The sequence below is a fragment of the Mya arenaria genome, chromosome 3 (assembly GCF_026914265.1).
Source record: "Mya arenaria isolate MELC-2E11 chromosome 3, ASM2691426v1".
Classification (NCBI taxonomy): domain Eukaryota; kingdom Metazoa; phylum Mollusca; class Bivalvia; order Myida; family Myidae; genus Mya; species Mya arenaria.
This window is the reverse complement of record NC_069124.1, coordinates 8,508,166-8,534,751: the sequence shown is the minus strand read 5'-3', so window position 1 is coordinate 8,534,751 and position 26,586 is coordinate 8,508,166. Positions and strand designations below refer to the sequence as shown.

The window sequence follows — 26,586 nt, the reverse complement described above, 5'->3', positions numbered from 1 at the left end:
CAAAAACTGGAACATAATGCAACAGTCAACTGTAACCATGGCCCCCAGGTCCGGGAAATAGCGGGGACTTTGACTTTCGGTCCAGCCAAGCCCGGGTAAAATCCACGCCCTGCGGGGACGAACTGCTGGTAAAATCCCCACCAAATGCCCCCGCACCCCAGGGACCATAGTTAAGGCCCAATCACCGCTATTTTTGGCGCGAAGACAAAACCACCCGGCACTGCGCGGCCACCCGGAAGGTAAAACACGGCCCATTTCCCGCATATTTTGGTGCATAAGAACAATCGGCTGCATAATCCTTTTGCTAAATGTTTTCTGTCATAAAAAAGTTAGGCATGTTTGACCGTGATCTATTGTATGATTTAATGGTAGAGTTGCACATCTAACATCAAATCGAGACTGCTGACATTGGCAGTGTTGCACATTTACTATTGCTATCAATAAACAGCCTCACTAAAACCGCGGACACGTGAGCAATCCGGTAATGCCGAAACACGCACCTTGCCCGACTTTTTAACCGCCCTGCATATGGTTTGCCATTCCAAAGCAATTCACAAATGGTGTAAGAGTTGTCTTACCTAGGGTAGAAAGACATTTCCAGGAACAATAAAATACTGGGACGTATGTCAATTATGCTAGAACTATCTCAGAGAGTACTTTTTACTGCCTATGTAAAGTTATTTATGAAATTTTATGCAAACATAAAATTATTTATGGAATTGTTCAACCATTAATTTAGTGGTATTTAACCATGTCAGCACCCTGCATAAATTATTGCCTCAGCCAATCACCTTTGGGTGGCGGCGGAGGATTCTCCTTGTGGCGGTTTTTCCACCCAGATATGTATTTCGGGAAATGTTATTATACACATGCTATTGACACTTATGTTTTATTTTACGATATTTCGTAAAAACACTTTTATGGCATTAATAAATGCCCTATTTTCATTCAAAGCTTGTGTTACGTTTTCCTTTCATCCATACGAGTTCGACCCGGCCTGTGACTTAGTACCTTGACGTTGAGCAATACATAAATGAAATTTTATGCAAACATAAAATTATTTATGGAATTGTTCAACCATTAATTTAGTGGTATTTAACCATGTCAGCACCCTGCATAAATTATTGCCTCAGCCAATCACCTTTGAGTTTTATCTCATGTGGCTCTGAACAGCCAATCACGATACGTTGTAGCCATTACTGATATATTTTTAGCGTGGGCGAAAGCCTCGGCATTTTATTTTAGTTTTCATGTAATACACCACCACCATCCCCAGCACGTTCTGTTTAAATATCTGTCAGTTTACAAGGTCGAGAAATGTGCTTATCTAACTGTGCTTCATGTCACATTTAATTGTGAACACATCGTTTAACCCCATGTTTTTCTTCATATTTTCTTACCATATGTATTGTTAGTTTCTTGTTTCCCTTCACCAGTTTTGTCAGGCACATGCTATTGACACTTATGTTTTATTTTACGATATTTCGTAAAAACACTTTTATGGCATTAATAAATGCAGTTCGACCCGGCCTGTGACTTAGTACCTTGACGTTGAGCAATACATAAATTATGATAAATATCGAATTATCTGAATATAACGAAGATGCTGCATCAGTATATTCACTGCACAACAATATGAAAACCTGAAATAAACGAGTCAAGAAATAAAGTGTCGGATTGTATTTATTTTCAGAATATGTTCAGTAAAATAAAAATGTAGATTTAGATCACCGAAAGCTGTAGATGATAAGACATACACTTGGTTATTAAACAATTATGTTTTATTCAACATAATTCGTACACATATACTTGTCGTCGTTATTGCATGGTCAGTGACGGTTCCTTTAATTCTATCGACCTACGAACATGTACGTTCTTGTTACATTTAGATACTAGAACACAACCTGTTTAGAAAGAATCCCAGGTTATTGATAGGCATGGACAGTGTCAATTCAAAATTCTCCTCAGATTACTTCTCTGTATCTTTGCCTTACGAATTGGAATAGTCACTTCTGTCGACACCGCATTGAAAATTAATCTCGGGCAACATTTCAGTGGAAGAAGAAAAGAACAACAACAAACTGAATGAACAATGCATTTTTGAACTCAAATTTAAACAAAAAAATAAACAAACTTGTGGAATGTTTGCATATGTATGCAAATCAGTCCCGGTCACGCCTCGGGGGCACAACATTGCGACCGTGATGCGACCTCTTGCTGGCAATTTTTATATAGGACATATTAGCGAGCGCTGAGAGCGGTGCAACCACTTTTGCCCATAGTCAGAATCAGGGTTAGATCGCCGATTATACAGCGTTGTCAGTGACTGTTCGGCAATGTATCGACAACTGTTCACCGCAGACACGGCAAAAGGCTCGGAACTCGGTAACTTCTAAGGCGACTATAAAGTAAGTGTATTTGCGTATCGGTCCGGTACTGGGAACAACGTTTATTCTTACAAACGGCTACGATGTTTAACATTCACATGTAAATAAGGAGAATTGTTACAACTTGTTCATGGTAATAAGCAATAAGAAAACATAATCAATGGTGAAACGGTCATCTTAGAAGAATAAAAAAATGTCGACCCCCGCCCCCGTTAAAAAAATTGTTGAAAATCTAGCAATTATTTTCTTATTGGCCTCAGCAAATCTTATGTGACTAGTAGCGACTGAAAGAGGATTGATTGCTGATTAGTTGTCGATCGATCACCGACTAAGACATAATGTTTATTAAAAGAAGTATTTCCGAATCAAGTTATTTATTTGAGAGTTGTCAACATGTTAATAGCAGAACATTTCTGAATTTAAAAACAGTTCGGTTAAATGGTGATATATTGCAAACTCAACGGCGAACGATCGGCACACGCTTGGAAACCACTGCGGTAACAGGTCGCAGATGAAGCGCCCTAGCACTTGTCAATCTCAGCCACAAGGTTGCAAAAGATTCAGCACTCTTGTCTTGACGAAACCGATAGTCTGACAGTTGAAACCAATCTGCGGTTAAATTCAAACAGTCTAGACCCGTAGGAGACCAAAATCTCTCAGCGACCAAATCAGTCGTCTGGCTGAAACCGATTTGGTTTTGCTACCGCGCTGAAACCTTGTGGCGACCATGATGAAACCTATCTATGAACTCTGAAACCTTATTGTGGTTGTCCATTTATACCGGCACGAAGAGATTGCATCGCGGTCGCAATGTTGATATGACTTAACAATGATCTCTCAGGTTTGCGGGGGGAAATTGTTATTAGCCTGATATTTTTATCCATACAATGGCAAAAACCGGGAGGGTAGTTAGCCGGGCGGGCGTATGTCGCCAACACTTTTGCGTTAAAGTTTTTATTGCATGTCATAAATTCAATATGCGTAATGCAGTTGTTATGAAAGTTAGTCAGAATACTTACAAGTATGCATGTTGACTTGAATAAATATTAATATGAGCACGTACAATCTTAGAAAAAGAATCCCCGTCACAGTGCAAAAGTTATTTTCCAACTGTTATGGCATTTAATCAGTATACTTATCTGCATTTTGTCTTGATAAGTTATGAATATAGGTCACTTCTTGTCATCAACTAGGTCATAAGGTCAAATCTTGGATGAAATCCCCGTTATAAATTCAGTTGCTCTTATCCAATTGTTATGAATGAAATTTGGTCAGAGAACTTGGCTGCATGTTGTCTCGACCAATTTACGAATATGGGTCACCTCGAGTCTATAAACAGTTGAACATAAATTCCAAAGCACAATTTCATTTTTTTTCTTTTATAAATTTGACCTATTTATCCTATGTTCATGACTTTTGGTCAGAATATATGAAACCATCCGTATGTTTTACCTATTGTTCTGCACCAAACAATAGAATACATGGTAGTAAAAAGCAATTTTAATTACTGCCCACTTATTATACATCCCATTGAAAAAGCGCCATCGTCGAGCTATATATACGGCGTAAAAAATAACAATTATATGGATAATTTTAACGTAAATAAACAAAATAATGAAATTCACAATTCTGTGCGATAAAAGTTCAATGTGTGTGCAATTTAAGTTAGAGTCCTGTAGACTCGTGTCCCATGATGGATTCCGTGAGCTCCATATACCGGCTCCGTTCCTCTTCGTACAGCATACCTCCCAGGCTCCAGGCTGAAATAGGAGAATTACATCGACAGATAAAGTTTGAATGCATTATACTCCGATGTACCATTGAGAATACAACCAACTCGATCGCAACCAATACAGTTATTTTTTTTAAAATTTAAATAAATTGCTAATATTTAAAATGCATTTCATTTTATTTTTTTAACCAGACACTTCGCCAAAAAATAATAGTTTGTGATTTTTCTTCTTCACTTTTTCAATGACAAATGCAATTTACCAACATTCATTGAAAGTTCAACTTACAGTTACTATACACTTGAAGATGAGTATTAGTATTCGGCCATATGTCTCCTTAAATTTATCAGCAAAATAATAAGTTCCCTATCATCAGCACTGGATTCCTAGCCATCTGTGAAAGCCAATCCTCCATAATTTACCATTTTGAGTTCGATGTGCAAGTTCTTTCTACCCCATACAGAGAAACAATAACAAAAGACCGTAAGTCAGGTCAATATGGACTCCATACAAACTGCTTTCTTGACTGTCATCTGCATGTGACACCTGGTCCTAGGTGAGAGTTTCAACTCAATCCATTAAGGTTGTAAGATGGGTTTCGGGGTGGACGAACAAATGGATAGACAAGAATAACTTTGTTTGCTACCTACACAATTTCAGGGGGGGGGGGGGGCGACAAAAAGTTAGTTCGTCAAATTTAGTGTAACGTGTTTTTTAGATACATAAAACATATTTTTAGGAATATCTGTTTTGTATGAGAAATACCCATTTCAGTAAGCTATTAACAACGTACCATATCCCAATGGACTGGGGGCATTGACGCACCGAACACCAACACTGGTGTAGGACAAATGATAACATATCACCAAAAAACAAATGAGATTAGCCCAGTGGAGAACTAAAGTTGGATTGCGAAATTGCCATAGTATTTTATCACCACAAGTGTGCATAAATTGGAGACCGGCATTATCGCATATTTATTGTCTTTGCGATTAAAGTTTGTTTTTGATCTTAGAAATGCTTCAAGCCCTCCAAAGAAGGCACAACTGAGAAAAGGTATATACACAAGAAAGACATGTGAGCAATCTCTATCCTGCTACGTAAAATTCTAATAATCATGTGTTTGTATTTCACTGTTTTATTATTTCTCTTAAGGAAAGAAGTGCGTGATTGATGTCAGTATCGGAGTCTTCACGTGTATACTTTAACCAGCCCAACTGCGTTCATATCCTCGAAAATGACATTGATCACGCAACTCATTACTTATATTTACACCAATAGATTATTATTTTTATCGTTTCATAGTTGATATGTTAAAACTCATTTTAACGTAAAATCGAAACGCCTATGACATCAATACATTTAACCAATCATAAAATGACTCTTTTAAACAATTTTCAATCTATATTAATACGCAATGATTCACGATCCGACCATATCTGAAGATGTTGCGTTTATTCGAATTATTCGCAATCTTCGAAAGGCTTATCATTTAAGAAATTTAAGTTTATGTGTAAATATTGTAATGGATACGACGGCACATTTAAAATAATTTGTAAAAATGAAATTATACATTTCGATTAAAATGCCGAATTAATGAAATATATGTATTTCCAAATACAAGACCAGATGAATGAAATCATTCAATCAGTTCAGAAGAATGGTTCTCCAGGGGCCCTACATGCATCACACTGTGAAAGTTGCATTCCAGGATTGATTATAGACTGTTCAATGAATGAAGTGATACGTTAAACCTTGCAGATGCACACAACCACTGCCTTAAAGTGACAATTCAAAATCAACACAAACACATGTATAAGAAACATCAATTTTGACTGATAAACCTTTAACTACTTACTTAATAATGCATTTATGGAAAATATGTTCGACTCATAACAAGATTGTAACCATGTATTTTATAACTGAAAGCGCAGAAAAATTAAATGACTGGTGAATACTAAAAGATTTACTGTTGTCTACTCTAGTCTGATAAGATAGAAATTCCGTGTTTTATGTTCATTTTTTTTTCAAATCAATTTCGGTATTCTTCATAAGAACCATTGTTTTCGACATCAAATCAACCATTTTGGAATATTAAAACAATAACATTAATTGTGGTAAATCTTATTTGGGAGTAAGAGTGCATCTTTAAGCGCCGTGGAGGTTTCCAGGTGATCCCGAAAGACCTATAAATAAATACGTGGCAAATGTTGATATCGCCAGCGGTCTTTATCTATGACAGTTGGGTGTGATCGTGTGTATGAAAGATTACCAATGGGGCTCTGCTTATCTATGTACGACTTGTTGCTATCGCCACAGGTCAACATCTGTTGTGTGTCTCCGAGTGTAATCTGGTATAGCAAAGAGGCAAGACCTGCTGTGTACGTACCATTGTGTCTGATCCAGTATGTCAAAGTCAAGGTGCATACAAATAGAACAATGCTTACCAATGGACGAACTCATGGTATCCCGACGGGCAATACCTACTTTATGTCACTGGGAGTGATCAGGAATTGTCAAGTATATACATTTTTCGACAATATTTGTCAATAGGCAGTTTATTGATAGCGCCAGTGGACAAGATTGATTCTGGTAGGGTATGGCGTGTATAAGTGCACATTGCTTACCAACAGACGACTTGTTGATATCGCCAGCGGCCATGACCTGCTGTGTGTCGAGCTGGAACCCGAGAGCGGAGAAGAGGAGGGGAATATAGAGGCCGTCCTGGCAGTTACGGGAGGCGTACTTTGGCGACATGTTCAATACTGACACGGCGTCATCGTAACTCTGAAATAAAGACGCGATTGTTTGGTATATTACATGTTGTGAACACCGGCTACCACAGATTCTGCAATGCGTGTCTGTAACTGTAACATGAAAACATATTTTTTTTCTGTTGAGAAATGATGGGGAAAATTGTGATTGTGCAAGTACGAAAACCGGCCTAAGGTTCCATATGTGACTTTGCAAATGCGATAGCCCCAACATTGTGTACAGATACAATGTGTTTTTCCTATTTATGCACCATTAATAAGGTCACAGTTTCGCTGTTCACCTGAAATTGGTACGACAGTTTTAGGAATAAATCTTGTAGAATAACATACAGAACAGTCTAAAACTGATACAAATGTTCGGTTACACTATATTGATACAAATGTTCGGTTACACTATACTGATACAAATGTTCGGTTACACTATACTGATACAAATGTTCGGTTACACTATATTGATACAAATGTTCGGTTACACTATATTGATACAAATGTTCGGTTACACTATATTGAGGAATCCGACGCTCGATAATAATAGCTCCATTAGCAATAATGAAAGGATGATGCCTTATGAATGACCCTATATAACTTTGCTGTCATTTAAAATATATTTTGTAATGTGTGAAGACCAACTTACTTGATTGATATCTCATTTTTGGTAAAAAAAAAATGCATGGTTTTTTCAGCACATGAAATCTTTCCAAAAATATGGGGTCACAGGCCATCAAAAGTTCACATTATTTTGTACCGGATATCTTAAGTACAATATTAATTAATGCTGTCTACAAAACTGACAAAATGAGTAAACAGTTATTCCATCCATGTTAATGATCGTACATATGAAATATCAAGAATACAAATTAAACATCCAATCTACTTACTGGATCTAAGGACTGGTTGAAATAAACTGTGTTAGATATTCATATAGAAACCATTTCCATCGGATTTACAATAATATCCAATTGCGCTAAGTGATTACAGATGATATCAAAACGAATTTATTAATTCGGAAACAAATACATTGCTATCACTACCACAACAAGTAGTCCTAGAAATTACATTCAGAAAATACATTCTCGCTTATTTTTCCTCCATATGTTTCTATCAATTCATTTATTATCAAAGGTAAAGAACTATTATACCACATTTTGGAAAGCAGGTGAATCTGTAAATCTCACAGTCATTGGTTACAAAAATGGTTATTATAAGGAAGACATTGTTCCAAAAAGTTGTTTATGGTCTTCAAAATGTTTGATAAAGTCGATGAAAGAAAATACGTAACGAAGACATAGACTCTTTTGTATCTAGAGATAGTTTTCGATATTAGATCCAAACTCTGGTAACTCGCAAGTTATAGAAGCCGGATGAGGACGACAAGGACAACACAGCATAACGGGTTAGGAGTCTTGGATTATATGAGCGCAATAGAACGCCGTTTTGCGTAAACACAACCCTCAAGCAACCATCTTGGTACCGATATAATATCTCAATCTGAAGATAATATAAGTTTGTTACGGCAAAACTCGACAGAGTTGGGAGAATTCACGAATAAACATACAAATTGCTTAAAAAGTTTGAAGGATTTTATTATTTACCTTGAAATATTCTAAAAAAATCGTTTCCGTTTGAACTTTCGGATTGTGAACGCATTCATGGCTTTAATCACATTTGCCTAAACACAATTCTGTTAAAATCTCAAAAGATGAGATATTCCCTTAAGTTTTCATTACAACCAGCAATGCGAAACAGTGATACAAAGATATTAATCTTTATCTCCACAATTCATTAAAAATGATTGAATTGTGATATTTTTGTTACAAGTGTTTATTCGAGATCAAAGAATGTTTTTTACAGTTATGTCTTTCTTCACCATCTCTCCTATGATTTTAACCGAATTAAACTAATATCGGTCTGGAGCGACAGGAATATGTTGGATATTACAATAATTTATTATTAAAGCCTTATGGGGTTTTCAGTAATAATTACCATCATGCGGTCACAGACTCACACACTATGAATATAAATATACCATTATGTAAAACAAAATATTAGAGTCCGACCAAGATGATGTGGTGTTTACAAACTCTAATAGCAGTAGATTAGGTGAATCCTAGGATTAAAACTTTGCAAAAGGTACTAACTTAATGTCACACCGACACCTGTGCAAAAAGAAACAAACATATAAGAACAATTTACAGCTAAATAGATGAAAATCATAAATTTGGATAAACGTGAGCGTGCATATTTCAGCAACCAGAATAAATGCGTAATCGTTAATGTAAGTAATATATAACTATACAATATTGATTATACATCTTTCAATTGTATCTATAGACTGGGAATATGTGATTCAAATGGTAGTCTAATATGCACATCATTTGTCAGCACTGCAGAGGATGATGTACTCGATTTGATCACAAGCGTATAAAAATTTAAAAATAAACACCCTGTCAGTAACTTCCACTAAAAAAACTTGAAAAAAAATCTTATCAGGTGATAAATTACGTCATCAATTCTACATCGGAAGGCAGCATTTTGCTTTAAATGACAGTGCTCCGTCAGGCGGCCTTTTGTGAAAAGGTTTGTCGAAGTTTTTTAATAAGAAACTAAACTCTCAATCAAATTCTGGTAAAAGGCCGAAGGCGGGTTTCTGTAAGCGGCGTAGACTACGCTATGTTTCATTGATGATGGTAAAGAAATATAAAGTAATCTTTGTTTAAAGTCTTCATTCGAATATGTCTTATCCGTACAAAACACCACACCCAACACAATACGCGATAAAGTGTAAAATTTGAAAATGGAAAGTTATTCAGTTAAAATTATATTTCTAAAAGGATAAAACAATTTAAGAGGAGTCATAAGATACAAAGGCACCAACACAACGGATTGGTTTAGTGTTTCATTAAATCAACAACACTACAAGCGGGTGTCTGACTGTCTGCTACTGTTGATGCTTTCAGCTGATTAAGGGTAAACTGCCAAGAGCTTTGCTCCTTGACAAACGAGGACGCGTCTTCAATGGTATCATTTGTAATAAATATCACGTGAGTATGTTCAGCGACTTTTAGATGTGACCAAAGTTGAAGTATTGCTGTTAGTGTTGTGTGTGTGTGGGGGGGGGGGGGGAGAGGGTGTGTATGGGGGGAGGGTGTTTGTGTGTGTGTGGGGGGGGGGTTCGCTTAACGACGACGTGGACGAAGGACGAAGACGTACCGAAAGCTTCCGCATTACTTCAACATAAAACTGATTAAAACTGATTATACCAATGCATGTAAATTGTTTGAATGACAAAATTTACCAAACCTGTTTAAAGAAATCATTATTTTAAATGCATAACTGTGTCACATGAAATATAAAAATATTTTCATTCATGCGAGTTAATACCAAAAACGTGTGTCAACGCTTGTATAACATTTTAGTGTGGATTTTGACTCAAGTATTTCGTGTTATTGGACCAGGACTCCCCAATGTCATTTTATCTCGCGATATCAGCATGCTCGCATGTTCAGTATACACGGGATGATTTGCTGCGACATAAGAGAACAATGCACGCTGAAGGAATAAATTCAGACACATCGAGCAAAGAAGAGGATTAATTATGAACACCTCAAAAAAGGAAATGATCGAAGACGGCAAAGAAGACGACACGGAGAGCTCCTCCGAGGCTCGAGGGAGCTCTCTAAAGATTAAACCTTAAAAAAAACTTTAAAAAAAGCCATTCTGAATGCAGAGTCAAAGTGCAAAACTATTGGCGATCCATGGTATCGCGGAGGAGGATGATAGGAAACGTGCTTTCAACCACATGAATAATAAATATCGGGCACCAATGGCGACCGACACTATGCTATGGATCAAAGTTCTTCAAGCGAATCCCATTTATAAGTCAATTAAAACATCATCAGACATACATTCTCCCGAAGACTACGGCAGAGAAGAGGACTGGAAATACGCAATTAAAAGATAAAGTACCTGTTTGATTTTTTAGAGATACGAACCCCCTGCGATTACCAGTTCGTTGCCATACAGACAGCGAGGAGGCTGTGGAGGCGAATGGTAAGATAAACGGAACAACCCGGACGGCCCGGTGCTACAGGTCGAACATTAAGAAATCAAACATGAATGAATAACAAATGCGCCCAAAATAAGCGCTATTTGGCGTCGATATTTAAACATTTCACAAAAGTGTTTTAAGCTACCATTTCGCTAGAAATATTGTTCGTCTTGTGATATATTTGGAACAATAGATAAATATAGATTGAACATAATTGTTCTAGTCTTTCCTCCGATTTAAAGGGCATGATTCCAAATTACATCTCTCTAGAATGATTGCCACCAATTCCATCAAGTATGTGAGTCCTCCCGGAAGTGTCTCAAGACCATTCTTAACCTTGTCAAATTGAACCGGGACCATCAAAAATACTTCCTACATCATTAGCATCGATTCCCGAAAGTCTGCGAGTGCTACTGAAAGTATTGCAGACCGTCCTAAAATTTCAAAATTGAACCGGGGCCATAAAGAACGTTTCAAATCTTGATCACCGATTCTTCGAAGTCTGCGGGTCTTCCAAGAAGTAACACAGTCCGTTCTTAACGACGAAAATGTAATCGGGGGCATTACAATTTACGTTTAACGTCATAGGCACCGTTTCTTGAAGGCAGGATATTTTTTCTAAAATTGTCGCAGACCTTTCAAAGAGATGTAAAAATGAGTCGGAAGCATTGTAAATACACCGGTTTTACACCGATGCCATCTGACTCTGAAAGTCTGCGATTGCCAACTTCTTCGATTTAACTCAGATAAGATTTTTTTAATATAAGACGGACATAACATGGGCATAATTTAAGACGGGCCATCTATTGGTCGGCACACATTTACCTGCTGACAGTAGACGCGAGCTAAAGTCTGCATCTTAGCGAGGTCCAGAGTGCCCGGTCCATCAAGTATTTTCAAGTCCTTTGCCAGATAGTAGATGAGTCCAAATGTGAAGAATGTCCGCGCCTTTACTGGTGGCTGGTATACCTGGCCTGTAAAACACAAGGTATACTGAAGTAAATGTAAGTTTGGTTGTGTACGTATGGTTTTAGTATTTATTAAGCTACTGGGCACCATAAACGTCCTAGACCGAATTTTTAATACATGTACAGAATTTAGTATAATTTACGAAGTATAAGCACTGCACTTAAGCACATTTAAAGAAACAAAAGCTTCGTTTAGGAAAGTTATTCATTGATAATATACATACAGGATCTGACACAAGCGTCATACAAAATATCCACTCGCTTAACAAATTCAGTAGATGTATAAGTAAGGGTGCTACCTGTTTTACAAGTGAAGCTGATCAGCCCAAAACCACAAAGTAATGCCCGGAAGAATTTAAACTAACAAATGATCCATTTTTTAAAAGAAAAGATATGAAATCAACTCCAATAAGAATCACAAAATAACTTAATTTGAGTAAATTTGCGTTATTTTAAATCATGACGCTATGTCTATGACATCACCAGTGAACGAATTGATGAAATTCTGAACGTCTCAAATAATGATTTCAAGAATAGCACGAATGTTGCCAATTAAGCCACTAGTTTTACCAAACATAACTTTTTTTTAAAATATGCGGTGCAATTTATTTCCTGACTACTAGAAATGACCAATGTTAGTTTACACTTGTTTTTTTACAATTTGTTTTATACAAAGTACATATAAAAACTGACTTTGCTGAGCAATTAATATATCAAGTACGCTGTGGGCAAGTTGTGATGGAAGCAGGGTGTCACGTATGACAAAGTCAATCTCATGTCATGGACAGTATAACATTTATATACATGTAGTTCTATAAATAGTTCATGAAACCATCGTTAATACGCACCTATAGAACACGGTTTGGGTGAACACATGTCGGGTTCTGCTGTAGCCAGGAAGTGGTTAAGCAGCGACTCGCACAGGGAGGCATTCCCGCCGCCAACGAGACCTATCGCTTTCCCGAGTACCGTGTTATTAGCTGAATCACCTGGGTAATAATACATGTACAAATAGTAGAATTTTAATAATAAATCAAACAATGCCATGCTGTAAGATTGCAAATGGAGTTTATTTCTACGTATTGCCAAAAAGATAAAAAAAAAAAAAAAAAAAAAAAAAGTACCCAGTGCATAGAGCTGGTCACTAAATTATAGCCAACCCCTGTCCACAGTGCTCTTCAATGAATTATAGCCACCCCGTGCACAGTTCTGTGCAATGAATTATAGCAAACCCCTTGCACAGTGCTGTTCAGTGAATCATATGTTCAAATATCCTAGTGGGTATAGGTTTATCAGTTACTGGTATACAAAAACTAGATAATTGTATTAAAAACATCAACTGGCATTACTGATTCTCACCTCGACAGGCGCTTATCGGTTACAGTTTGAGGCAGTTCGTGGCCACTCAAAACATATTTTGCAATCGCCAGTGAACAGGGGCAGTAAAACAGAGGGATCTTAGTATTTATATTACTATTTTCAATCAATTTCCCTTGAAAAGATCAATCATTAAGACATTTTTAGTATTATTCCGAAAAAAAACACAAAGAAAATCTAAGAAAAATAAAATCACGATTGTCGCGCCTACAGCCTTCCAACGCATTCAGCGTTTTGATTTAAACACGCGGAGCTTGACAACTTACAAAGAAACGTTCTATTGTAATACATGTAGATGGGGATTTATATTGACAGAGTAATTCTTAAGTTTAGATGACGCTTATGTACCAGTCAATTGGAACCACGCCCCCCCCCCAGGTCTGAGGAATAGCGGGGACCTTGACTTTCGGCCCAGCCAAGCCCGGGCAAAATATTCGCCCTGCGGGGACGAACTGCTGGTTAAAACCCCGCCAAATGCCCCCGCACCCAAGGTACCCTAGGTAAGGCCAATTCTCCGCTATTTTTGGCGTTAACACAAAACCACCACATTCACCCGGCATTGCGGGGCCACCTGGAAGGTAAAAACACGGCCCATTTCTCCGGCTATCCCCCGGACCTGGGGGCCGGGGTTACAATTGACTGGTGCATTACTATAGCCAACACTAAGCTAAAACTTAACTAAGGTTATGCAATAGTTTAAGTTTACAACCTCACCAAAATATAATTACCGATTATTTATATTATCTATGTCTTAAACTATAACTGTACCTTTAAGCATACAGGGGTTGACGATTACATTGGCGTATGGATTTTCTCGAACAAGATACTCTACGATCCTCTCTGCAATCAAAGACGCCCCATATGACAGGTGGCTGTGACAGTAGACCCCGTACTCCCTTCCTGCGATCGTGGCCGGCATCTTTCCAGCATATATCGGGTCGTCAGGGATAAACGCGATCTGAGCTGAACCACCTCCTAGTTCAATAAGGCCGTAGGAGTCGGTGAAATGTCTGTAAAGAGTATATGAGAGTAAAGGCCGGACTGTTTAAAGGAACATTTGATTTTTTAATAAATATACAAATAATTTCCACTTCTATTTCTGCAGAGCATCATTGAGTTTCCAACAGAATCAAAATTAATCAGTCTGTGTCTGTCCCTCAACTTCAGGGAATATGGTCACCGCCTGAATTTTATATTTATACATATTATTATATGCTGCCAACTTATCAAACCGTCAGTATAATGGTCTATTGTCACTGAAAAGAGGTAGATGTTCGGCGAGGTTATTTGTGTCAGTTTTTACTAATGTAATAATAACCATAATTCATTTCATGTTCGAAAATAGTTCGAGAACATATTTTTTCACGGGATAGTGTAGTCCCTAGAGGTATGTGTGTGCATTTTTGTTCAGAGCGTTTCGTGATATATTTATGTTCAGGGATGTGATGAAGTTCTTACACAAGACCACACTTCCAACGAGAGTGTTTAATATAAGTTGCAATAGCTTGTTTCACAATCGTTGTAAAATTAAATAGGTTTAAACCTAACGAAGTTCATTTTAGCGAGAGCGGACATCTGGCATCCTACAGGTTACCATGGTAACCAAGACAACAGCCAAGGAGGTCACCGTTTTCTTAGCCCATGCCTAGCCTTACTTTATTTATAAGAACCACGTAACACAAACATGTGTTGACTTGTTTGAAGTATGTTATGTACAGATATCAAGCGTTCTTACATTCTGCTAATGAAGGTCAACAAACGACAAGGTTATTTTAAGGTCGAAATGTGAAAAAAGCTAAAAATCAGTTATTTACCTCTTATACCGATTTTTCTGAAAGAACTCTAATTGTAATATTATTAAACAACGATAGTTTGTAAAAGTTATTTGGCATTTAAATGTTTAAATCTATATACATCGATGTTTCAAATCCTTATGAATTAATGACCTGTGCCTGTGGCCATGTATCATGTATGAAGCATTTAACTTTTGAACTAATTACCATTCAGGTCACTCGCTCATGTTTTTGTAAACTGTTCTTTTTAAGACGAAATAAAGTGTGGTAAATCATAAGGAGTGTAAAGACAACGATACCAAAACCTGGAAGCCTTCAGCCTTCAATAGTGTTTATATTTGCTGAAATATCGTCTTTGAAGACCACAATGAAAACAAAGTTAACCACCTTACTTGGCCTTACTTTTCCTCATCCATTGCTTAACAAACTACATGTTTACTATTTGTGTGAGTTCCATGTTAGCCGGAAGTTAGTTACTGTACAAAAGTCAAAAGAACAACGTCAATCCAGTGCTTTACCGAACTAGTCTGTAATTAGGTTTTATGTATAAGTGTTTAGCAAGCCATAAAGTATTTCTACCTTAGCTTACTGAGTGTTTCTAAGTGCCCAGCCAATACCATACTACAGGTCCACAACAACACTCTTCCTGATTGCAATTAAGCCAATTTCATACCTTCCTTATTACAGAGTGGTTTTCAACAGCATAGTTCTCCCGATTGTGGTTTCTTTCAAGCCAACTCATAATTAAAAACCCAGACAGGTTCTACCAAGGTCAACCTAGTGCTAATTCAATCTCATTTTGTCTACAACCTACCCTAATTAGCCAAGCAGTCATCAACGGCTGGCTCTGTTCAAGTCTACCTTGAATTCAATAAACATTTTGCTACTTCGTTTGGTGTCAAACATACCATTAAAGAGAGTCTATGAAGTCGATACAGTGTTAAATAAACCACATTTGGCTATATTGGAGCCGATTTAGTGCCAAAAATATTCTCAATAGGTTATATCCAAGTCCATAAATCCCATTGTAGTTCCAATAAAACATATCTAGTGTTCATTAACGCTTCACCATATACCAAAACAAAAATGTGCAGCTTTGATCAAAAAGACTACAATTTTTTTGCATTTTTAAAGCCCAATAAGAACCAGACAAGTTTATGAGTAGATCTAGTAAAGCCTTCGTATTGCCAAAAACACCACATGTTGACAAACATAAAGCCCTTTCAGAGCCAAACAAACACATATACAGCTCTTATTTAGACTAGGAAGTGTATCACGACAACATGTTGGCAACCATAAAGCCAATTGAAAACCGACATTCACATGTGCACATCGAATTAAGACTACTCAAAAGGTTCTATCTTCTTCTTTAATTAATGTTACTTAGAACCTTTTCGCATTCACCCCTCGATTTGCAACTCCAATTTAGACAGCTTATCAGCAAAAATGACCACATATTGGGACCATAGAGCTCATTTGGAGTCAAACAAACCCATACAAAACTATAACATAGACTACTTAGTGCCGAATAGACTTGCAGTTAGAAGTAAATTTAGAGCCAACCACAGATATGTACAAATCAAATTTACACTACTCAGTGCCAAACATACCATATGTTGAAAACTCAGTGCCAAACATACCATATGTTGACAACTCAGTGCCAAACATACCATATGTTCGAAACTCAGTGCCAAACATACCATATGTTGAAAACTCAGTGCCAAACATACCATATGTTGACAACTCAGTGCCAAACATACCATATGTTGGAAACTCAGTGCCAAACATACCATATGTTGAAAACTCAGTGCCAAACATACCATATGTTGACAACTCAGTGCCAAACATACCATATGTTGACAACTCAGTGCCAAACATACCATATGTTGAAAACTCAGTGCCAAACATACCATATGTTGAAAACTCAGTGCCAAACATACCATATGTTGACAACTCAGTGCCAAACATACCATATGTTGACAACTCAGTGCCAAACATACCATATGTTGACAAATAATATGTTGTCGCGTTTTCATCATAGTACTGTTGTGTTTTATCATCGTACTATGCCTTCCGGGGCGCATGCACAGAGAAGAATTTGCCCTCCATGTGACAAAATTTCGAATGCAGTGGTGCCTTTCAACGCATTTTTACGATCTGCCATACACTCATAATAACGACCAACTTAATGACAATTACAAAGGCGTGTTCACATTCACAGGAGATGGCCCTAACGGCATTCCGTAGAAGATCGTATTGTCTATCTTTGATAAATCGAATAACTATAAACTAGGATATTGTTAGAAAACGCGTTGAAGAAAGAAGTACACTCAACGACAAATGAAAGAAATCTTTTTTTTAAATTTCCGATTTTGAGAGTTATCGATCCGTGTTTAAGCCAATTTATTTCATGCTTACCTGTGGTTTATTGAAATATAACAGTGGATTATATCGCCATTAATTCAGAGGTTTTTGTTAAATGATGAGCATGAAATAACAAAAAATAATGTCTGTTTCAATGTAAAATTGCATATATCACTGCGTGAACACCAAAAGTAAATATTTCACACGAGGCAAAGTCACACGTGGAATATTACTTTTTAATATTCACTCAGGAAAAATGTACGGCACAAACAACTATCATCTATATAATGCCCATTATAAGTAATAAAACCACCACATTTAAACGTTTCAGTTACATCTTACGCTGAGGACCATTTGCAAAACGTAATACAGGCGTGAGAAATTTAGCAAAAACTTATTGCATAACGTATGTTTCCGGTGTTGAACATAATATAGCACTCAGTATGCTTGTTTACGAGGTCAGCAACTTCACACGCGTTTATAAAAAAGCACGAACGCTTTAAGAGGCACTTGACTCAATTTTAGAGTAAACATACTGGTTACTAACTTACTAGCAACATAAAACGTAGTGTTTCAACATTGTTGTTATCAGCAAAGAAATCAGGTTACAAAATGCCCTCGCAAAACACGGAGTGGAGTAAAAGTTATTGCATCCACTTCTCGAGTAATTGAAATAATGTATGTACAACGATGGTGATGCGCGAATTGTCTATACCTTCAATAAGGAGGGTGGGTAACGTGATACTTTTGACCAGCCGTTATTGTCTAGCTTACCGTGCAATAAATACAGTGCGTTCATTAAAATTTCGTTGTCATTTTTATTCACGCTCCTTATTGAACGGTAAAACTGATTACCGCTTACTGCATCAACCAAAACAAAGAAAACGTCCAAACATATGGTATAATTACTGTTATGTTCTGTTAATTAGATTACATGAATGATCTATTTCGATTTTCGTTAATCATTATACAACCTTTCATGCAAGTGTTTGCAGTCTGAGAACGTACAATGCATACGCTTATTGTGATAATAAGCTGAATGTTTAATTCATCTATTAACAAGTTGTATTGTGTCTACAAACATCCCTCTCTCGACGTTGTAGTCTGATGCGTTTTTACCCAAAACTCCAATAACACACAGATAAATGAGACTATAAAACAAAATAGAACATTTATATTTGGCAATAAATTACATCTTCCATCTCATGTTTTAATTTAATGGGTATTTTGTTATTGGGTCGGTTTTTTGCCAACTTTTCTCCCTGTTTTGCACTGTTCCGCATTTTACAATCGACGATAAACCAAATCGTCGGGAAAATTATGCCAACTTGACATTCGATGTATATGAAATTTTAATAGTAACTTTCTAGTTGGTCAGTTTTAGAATAGTGAGAAACTTAACGTTGAGATATATTTATATTTAAAAGTCATCTCAAACGTAATACCGAAAGTGGCATGCAGTATCTTCAGCAAACGAAATAATTTTCAATTTTAATGGTATTTTCACTAAATTTAGCGAATTGCATTCCAAATCGTACGAAAATTGATAGAAATTTCAACGTAATAGAACGCGTTTTTTCTTGGGAGTGTTTTCATGCAAGCTAACGCCCTTGTGCGGACCGCTAAATAACTTCCGACTTAATGGAAATGCGGCGGTTGTGTTCGTCAGAGACGGTTCAAATGAATAATACATATATGTGATACCATTGGCGGAGAGATCAATGTAAACATGAATTCATAAACAAAAATAATATCTCTATCGGGACAAAACAAAACGTTATGACTAAACACTGGAGCAGTTTGCGTCAAATAACTTTACGTTAAATAACCCCTTTCAAGTTAAAATAGGAAAACAACAACAAAAAACAACAACGTAGATTGTTAATATTTGTGAATGTCAATGAAACTTCCCACACGTTATCGGCATTTATCTTCAATTATTCTAAAGTAGGGCATTTCTTTACAACGCGAATCAGTATACCATTTCTCTTATATTTTAATTATCACCATAACACGTCGGCACGTTGCTCCAGTTTAAACAAAGTATAATTGATATTATAGTTTTCTACAAAAGAGACGTGCTGATTTGCCAACAGTGCAAAACATAAAACTTGCATCACTTAGGAAATTTTGTTACATATATGAATATTTTATAAAACAAAACAAATCCAAAATGCCAAAATAAAATACGTGGTCCTGCGAACGTATTACGTTTTGGGACTGGTAGGTGTATTAAACGAGCAAAAAAGACTGCGAAGCAATGAACTATAATGTAAATTATGCAATGCACAGGTTATTGGGGGTGAATTTCATTTTGCTTTACGGCCAAGATTTTTTTTTTATTTCAGTAACATCTCCAAAAAGGGTAGGTAGGCATAATTTTATTTCTTTTTTTAAGAGAACCGGCATTCTGTACCGAACCGAGATTAGGGTATGTCACTATTGTAGAAACTTTTAAGTATAAAGTGGTCAAATTTTAAAACGTTCAATAAAAAATGCACATTGTTCAGGAAATTACGAAAGAAAATAAACTACGGCAAAAAGAGTGTATGGTTGGGAAGAAAACATAAGGTTGGTCGGGTTAGTGAAAACTAACATGTATTACGCCAAGGATGTAGTTGTTTCATTAAGCATAAAACATGCCAGGCGTAATAACAAAACCAACTGTTGTAGAATAAAATAAGATTTCTTATCGTCATACAGAAAATAAATAGAAGAAACCTGTTCATCACTGACTATGTTTTAGTTCTGATAGTAAAACTATTGTTATAGCTATTAACCACCTGTATATAATTATATATCGAATAAACGATATATACAACTTTTGCTTATGTTTATTTATATTCAAAATATTGCCATAACATAAACATTATTCATATTCCATAAATATACTAAGTCTTGAACTACTTATATTGACTTCCTTGCTACGAGGATCATATGTATGGAATATATGTGTATGACGAAATGCTTAGATTGATAGGTTTTTGCCAGTGTTTACGCGTTTATGTAGGGAAATCGACACATGTCAGAAACAATAAATAAAAAAGAGCGGCCTTATATTTAATAAGCTGATGTTGCACTCTCACAGATTGACCGTTTGAACAACTTTTTTGTCTTTGAATGAGCTAAACCAGTGATACAAGATTGCTGACAAAAGATGAGATCACATTTTTATATATTTTAAATATATAAATACGTTCGAGAAAAAAATAACGCTTTAAGAGAAAATGGAATTTTCGGCAGTTTCCCGAATGCGATTGAGATCTGCTGTATTGTTAGTTATCGTATATGGATAAATTGAAGGCATTGATACCAAAATCAGCTGATTCTGAAACAAAAACTAAAATGTCAAAACTGTCAATCTGTGAGAGTGCAGCTTTAATATCGACTTCCCCACTTTATACGTTCTGATGGATGGACTGCCTGGTTCCTATTGGAATGATTTTAGCACTCAGATGTTCACGAAAATGTTTGCCATAGCTTAAAAAGAATATTACTAATTAGTAGCAAGCATGAACTATAGGACTAACTATACGGCACCCATGGCACCCATATATGTGTTAGAATAGAATCAGTATCATTTCCTTTCCATTTATCACAATTAACACACATTATACAGAGATGAGGGAGGTGAGAATGAAGTTTCTCACACCATGGATCAAGATAAATAATGTCAGCGAGTGAATGGCCAACATTAGCAATGCTTTTAGCTGTAATGCTTGAAAAGGTATTAAATTGTATGTCTATTAAGGAGTTCATTTCCAGGTCAAAGAACGTGCCTATTTCTGCTTACTTCACAATGAATAAAGTGACACCCTAGCGAATATTTTACAGATAATTCTGGATTTTAAGATTTCACTTCAAGCCATCACTATTATATAAACCATTTATAGGCCCGTGAAGACATCTATTTCTTAAAGAACTCTCATCTGTTCGTTAACCACGTTAACCCATGAAATCAGAAATGTTTCAATGATGTACTCTGGTAACTTCTAGAATTGCGAATTATCTTTAAAGAGGACAATTATATTCTCTAGACTTTATTATCAAGATATCACAAATTAGATATAAGTGGCATTCTAGTGAAAGATACTCATGCACCGTTTCATTTGCACCATAGACGACCGTGAAAAACACACTCGATAACGTAAAGACGCAAAAGTGCATCATTGACAGCTACAACATGTATATACTATTTACACACACGCACACCTGCACGCAAACACAAAAATACATGGTGTGCACAAATTATTCGTTTTAACAAGGAAATTATTGTCGTAAAGTCAGCAAAGAGGCTATTCCTGCCAAATGTGCTCGAGGCACGCTCATACAGCATTTGGAACATCTCGGCCAATTTCCATCGAAAACAACCTCGGATGTACATGAACGGTTTACAATGCCAGAGATCTTAGATATATAAAATACACATTAAAACACTACAATTAATTACTACTATTGTTTAAAATATTACGAACTACGTCTACTGTTGTATCGGCATACGTCCGAGGTTGTTTTCGGTGGAAAATGGCCGAGGAGTTCCGAATGAGACATACAGATTCAGACTAACGCACTACTCCACATACACATTTATTGTTACCTGTTTCCCACAAAGAAGCCAGTCAGATAGTTGACGGTCAGCCAGGCAAACAACGCCTCTTCCTCCCCTGACAGGATGTGCGCGTTCTCTGGTAGGAAGCGGAAAGGGTTCACTTCCGGGTTCCCTAGCGTTGCTTGCACGTCATCCATGATAGCGCCCGTCTCGTCCTCGTGCAGTAGACGTAAACCTTTGAAGTTAAATTACGTGAATAGCAATTGATGGTCCGTAATATTTTCAAATATGTCATGAACGTATGAAAGTGCATTTATAAATGCTGTGTTTTCTACTTAATTTATCGAAACATTGACTAACTAATTTCTCCTTCGTATTCACTCTTATTAGTGTGGTCGAATTTCCAAATGCTTTTTCGACTTAGTATCTCGACAATTCGCCCATCTTAAGCGAACTTATTAACTGGAAATGTAAACTTCGACTTTTCTTTTTCGTGGATGGGGGAGAGGTGTCTACTAGTGGTATCGGGCATGGCGTTATAATTTGTTTACCTGTCTGCTGAAACAATCTTACGTATTGAGAGCTCCGCCCTTCTTAAAGGCCTAGTTTAAGGAATGTTTGGCATGATAATCCCCTGTTGTGCATCTCCTGCTAATTGCACTGGTGTCACAGTAGGGGCCAATTTCCTGTGTATTCGTTTATTGGCTAGGGTCCATTTTTATAATAAAACATCCTAAACTGCACAACAGGATACTCAGATTGGAGATCTGATAAGACAATTAGGCAATAAGATTAAGATCAATTAACAGAGGTTGTGTACAAATACACGTTGTTGTTGTTTTTTGTGTTTTTTTGTATGTTTCTTTTTGCTTTTTTGTTGTTCTTGTTTGTTTATTTGTTGTTGTTTTTTTTGTTGTTTTTTTTGTGTGTGTTTTTTTTTTTTTTTTTTTTTTTTTTTTTTTGTTTTTTTTTTGGTGGGGGGGGGGGGCACTTATAGAAGGCTTAAACTAGGCCGCAGGGGATAATCATGCTAACCATTCCTTAAACTAGGCTTTTAATCATTAAGAAATTACGTTTTATGTTCTAACTAGTACTAAAACAAATAAACAAATGGAATTAAATATTTTGAACCTTGAATTCTTTTTCTTGGAAAATAAAATGGCAAACTTTTTATGTCTTGCCAAGATTTCATTACGTTTACGAAACACCAACTGTTCCTGTTGTAAGAGGCGATAAAACAAGCTTTTCGATAAATTCCGCTAGTGTCATTAACTTCATGTACAGAAAGCAAAACCTCAGTTCATAAGACTATTTAGCATTCTAAGAAAACAGGGAAAAACAGAAACTATGGTAACGTCTAGGTTGTCACGTAAATGAGTAGTCCTTAAAGAACTGTGTCAAAACATGACTTGGAAACCGCGACAATGTCACATTTGACGTCTCTGGGATGGAAGCATGCAGTAGTTGGAGGGGGCGTGGGGGATGAAATTGATTATTTCACAGAAGGGTCAGGAGAGAAAAATGATAATATAAACGGTCGGAAATGATATCAAACAGGAACCAGCTCCGATGATTCTGTACACTTATTAAAACAATAAGTAAGTGTTATCTTTTATTCTAAAATATCGTCCGAAAAAATCTGATTTAGTATTTTATATTTAAGAATGATAAAAACTGAAAAAAATAACCAAGTACAAACCTTCAAAACTACTTGTTTCCATTGAAATAGGCCCTACACTACGACGCAAGAAAATGTAAAAATAGGCCCCACAATAGGCCCCAACATATAACACAAGTAAATGTAGAAATAGGCCCCACAATACAACACAAGAAAATGTAGAAATAGGCTCCACAATACAACACAAGAAAATGTTGAAATAGGCCCCACAATACAACACAAGAAAATGTAAAAATAGACCCCACAATACGACACAAGAAAATGTAAAAATAGACGTCACAAAACGACACAAGAAAATGTAGAAATAGAACCCACAATACGACCCTAGAAAATGCAGAAATAGGCCCCACAATAGGCCCCCAATACAACAAAAGTAAATGTAGAAATAGGCCCCACAATAGGCTCCCAATACAACACAAGTAAATGTAGAAATAGGCCCCACAATAGGCCCCCAATACAACACAAGTAAATGTAGAAATAGGCCCCACAATAGGCACCCAATACAACACAAGTAAATGTAGAAATAGGCCCCACAATAGGCACCCAATACAACACAAGTAAATGTAGAAATAGGCCCCACAATAGGCCCCCAATACAACACAAGTAAATGTAGAAATAGGCCCCACAATACAAGTAGAAATAGGCCCCACAATACAACACGGAAAAATGTAGAAATAGGCCCCACAATATAACGCAAGTAAATGTAGAAATAGGCCCCCAATACAACACAAGAAAAAGTAGAAATAGGCCCCACATTACAGCACAGAATAATGTAGAAATAGGCCCCACAATACGACACAAGAAAATGTAAAAATAGGCCCCACAATACAACACAAGTAAATGTAAAAATAGACCCCACAATACAACACAAAAAATGTAGGCCAATAATACACCCCAAAAGTACAACATAACCTTTGTATTGACAAACTCGTGACTAAGAAAAGGTCCGAAGACAAAATAGTTTCCCTAAACGCCTATGAATATTTTGGCTAGTCCGAATCGGGCTGTTTAGGTTAATTGGGAATTAGTTTTATAACTAAGAGTGTCGACGCAACAAAGGCCAAGAAAACAAAGAGCAACAAAAAGTATAATTGCTCACTCTAGGGTTACATAAAACAATAAATAGAGATAATTTGCTGCCAGGCCAATGTTAAGATGACCCCGTCTTATATTTAACGTACCTGCAGTTGCCATTACATAGATAGAAGTGGTAGGCCAAAACTCTTTCGGAACTTCCTCTTTTAAAGCGTCCATAATGTTTTGCATATACGCCAATATTTCCGCGTCTTGACCACCAAGACTGCCTATTCCTGGTGACACCTTAAAGTAAAACTCCTCCGCAAACTTCGGCGCCTCGAGGAAAGTGTCCGTCCACGAGTATATCCGGATCTTGGTACTGCTACTTCCGGCGTCTAAGATAATCCCGTATTCATTTGGCCCGGTAATGGGCAACGAGGAAGCACTCACTAACAGTGATATGGTGATTCCGAGCAAGGCAAGCATGTTGTTAATGTATTATTCAAATTTAAAAGAAAGAAAACTCTGCAGACAAAATTTGTGTTAAAATGTCATGAAAATAATTAAAAGTCACACTATACTTTTACTAGAAATAGGATATTTCCACGAGGCAAAAATTGTGATTTTTTATTTTTTATTGTTTCAGTTTACATGTCAATATTTCTATTTTTTCCTCTGCCTTTATATATGTATATTTTGTTTAAGCAACTTGGAGTAAAGCAAACTATTGCTTAATGTGCAGCGTATATTTCTTAACTCCAATTTCCTTCACTTAATCAAAACTTTCTTCTTAAAAGAACTCAAGTAATGAAGAAAAAACTATTTTTATCAATAAGCATGTCCGTAAGACTTGTGAAACCTTGTTTTCCTTAAAGATAACAACACCATTCCATACAAGCCGCTCCGTCCTTATAAGTGATCGTTTCCTGTGACGCGATGCCACAAGAACGCTTTCCTCTCAATGCTTTGAGTTCTGCGGTAGCAACAAATGTGAAAAGTCGCCGAATGTACCAACGAATGTAGAGTGCTTTTCCGTTAACATTTCGAAAAATCGCAATGGCGTGATGCTATGAAATCCCCTTTTTTTAAAAAGAATACGAACAGGAGGTGTTTTCATATATCCTATAGCGATATTCACGACAGAACGAAACTGCAAACAATTGCAAAATTAACGAATATTCAGAATAGAACATTAATTTATTTCAGATAAAACATTCAACATACAATTAAATATACAAGAAAATATATCAAAATGACCCTTGATCATTGACAAGTAATATTATGTTTTCATTATGCATGGCGAGTGGCGAGTCAATTCATGAAGCGAAAGAAATGTTATATTTAGTATTTAAGAACACAATGTGGTATACTGTAATGGATACTTTAATTTGAAAATGCCATAAATAGTAATATGCTTAAGCTACAAAGTCAGCTGTTTTCTTATTTCTAACGCTCTATATACAAACTCCGCGAGGTTTTAAACTTCACATTTATTAAAGGGACTAGACACCAGATGATCCTAAAATCGGCAAATATATGATCTCGTAAAACAAGCCTAGAACTTTAAGTAAGTTAGTCGTATGACGCCGATAATGCATATGTTTCGTCGCTGTCTCAGCTAAGTTTAATCTTTTGGAAATAGCGCATGTTGTTTTCCCAGTTTATAGTATGTACATTTATCATGAGGAATTCACGTGAATAGTACATTTACACATACCGACGCTATTTTTGAATTTACTTGTGTTTACGTAGTAGACACAGATAATTTCGAATTTGAAAATACGCAGAAACTGCGAAAGATACAATTGACATAAGCGTTGTGATACATCAGATTTTTTTCAATGCGTTGTACACAATGATATAAGTTCTATGTAAGTGCATGGGCTTTTCATGTATTTTTC

The 26,586-nt window shown here is 36.5% G+C and overlaps 1 protein-coding gene across 1 annotated transcript; it reads right to left on the bottom strand.

Annotated features, from left to right (window-relative positions):
- Nucleotides 1-1,665: 1,665 nt before the first annotated feature.
- On the bottom strand, nt 1,666-25,606 carry LOC128228787 (ectonucleoside triphosphate diphosphohydrolase 3-like). Its single transcript, XM_052940288.1, has 7 exons — nt 24,850-25,606; nt 22,039-22,225; nt 14,053-14,294; nt 12,756-12,896; nt 11,765-11,913; nt 6,745-6,904; nt 1,666-4,147 (listed from the first exon to the last, which is right to left on the bottom strand). Exons 1-7 carry the CDS (start codon nt 25,169-25,171, stop codon nt 4,053-4,055), a joined length of 1,296 nt encoding a protein of 431 aa, XP_052796248.1. The 5' UTR covers nt 25,172-25,606; the 3' UTR covers nt 1,666-4,052.
- Nucleotides 25,607-26,586: the final 980 nt, after the last annotated feature.